The sequence below is a fragment of the Rattus norvegicus genome, chromosome 6 (genome assembly GCF_036323735.1).
Source record: "Rattus norvegicus strain BN/NHsdMcwi chromosome 6, GRCr8, whole genome shotgun sequence".
In the NCBI taxonomy this organism is placed as follows: domain Eukaryota; kingdom Metazoa; phylum Chordata; class Mammalia; order Rodentia; family Muridae; genus Rattus; species Rattus norvegicus.
In genome coordinates, this window is record NC_086024.1 from 96,607,994 (window position 1) to 96,609,077 (window position 1,084).

A 1,084-nucleotide genomic window follows, 5' to 3' on the forward strand; every position below is an offset into this window, starting at 1 on the left:
GTCCTGGACAAGGTAGCCCAGTCAAGGTGCTCTCCCTACAATGCCTCCAAAAGACCTAGTGGACCATGGGAGAAGTGCTAATCTCTAAACAGTGGAACCTCCCGGCTCTGAAATTCGTGAAATCCTTACCACCACCAGCCCACCCCTCAAATAAAGAAGAGACATGTTATAAAGAATACCCAACAGGACTTTAAGGGAAGGCAAGCATTTTCTATGCAAGTCTTCATTCCTTCATGCTTGGGAACTTCAGCCTGCCACAGACTGGGGTTTCCCAAAGTGAAGAATTACCAATGCCTTTCTTTACCTGTTCCAGAAGATGGAGGAGTGACAGATCCTGGGCTGTCATCTTCAGGCTCTGAGACAGTCACAGTGGGAACTGTGTCAGGACTTGGCTTTAGACACAGGTCTTGCTTCTCAGGGATTGTCTCGTGTGTGGCAGTCATGACAGGAGGTCCGATTTCCGTCAGTGTGATCTTGACAGGGGCAGTGACCAGAGACATCCTGTGTTGCTCATCAGAAAGCTCATCTATGTAAGGAGCAAAGGTAGATTCTTCAAATAAGTTGTCCTTGATGAGCTTCCCCTCCACAGGAGATGGCTGGTTAGGTGCATGGACCCCTTCTGGTTTTGTGGAGACTTCAGAGTCCTTGTCTTTAAAGTCCAAGTCTTTGTCTTCTAGCCCAGGGGATTGCTCCTCCTGGCCTTTTGCCTCCTGTGGCCTGGTTATGTCAATATATTTACAGGCCTCTGCTTTCATCTGGTCTAGGGGGTCAGCTAGGATCTTGTTCACCTCAGTGGACTCAGCAGGAGTCATCTCTATTCCAGAATCAGAACTCAATAAGCCATGTGGCTCCGTCCCAGGCACTTCTGGTAAAGAGGGTCCGGGGGTCCCCAGCTCCTCAGGACTCTCGGAAGTGGTGATGTGACCATTTTCTTTCTGAAGAATTCCAGTAAAGTATGCAGAGTCCTCTCGAGGTGGATAACAGATGTCAGAAATCAGGGATGTGTAACATGCCCCTTCCCCATCTTTTAGTGTTGGAGAGGAAGAGTGATCGAGGGCATCAGGAACAGCTGCCACACCTGTCA

At 49.2% G+C, this 1,084-nt stretch overlaps 1 protein-coding gene across 1 annotated transcript in view; it reads right to left on the reverse strand.

Annotated features, from left to right (window-relative positions):
- The window catches only part of Rtn1 (reticulon 1), a 220,204-nt gene that overhangs the window by 108,857 nt on the left and 110,263 nt on the right, over positions 1-1,084 (reverse strand). Inside the window, exon 2 of the mRNA NM_053865.2 lies at positions 305-1,078. Within this exon, the coding sequence (NP_446317.2) occupies positions 305-1,078 (774 nt within the window). The remainder of the gene's footprint in view (positions 1-304; positions 1,079-1,084) is intronic.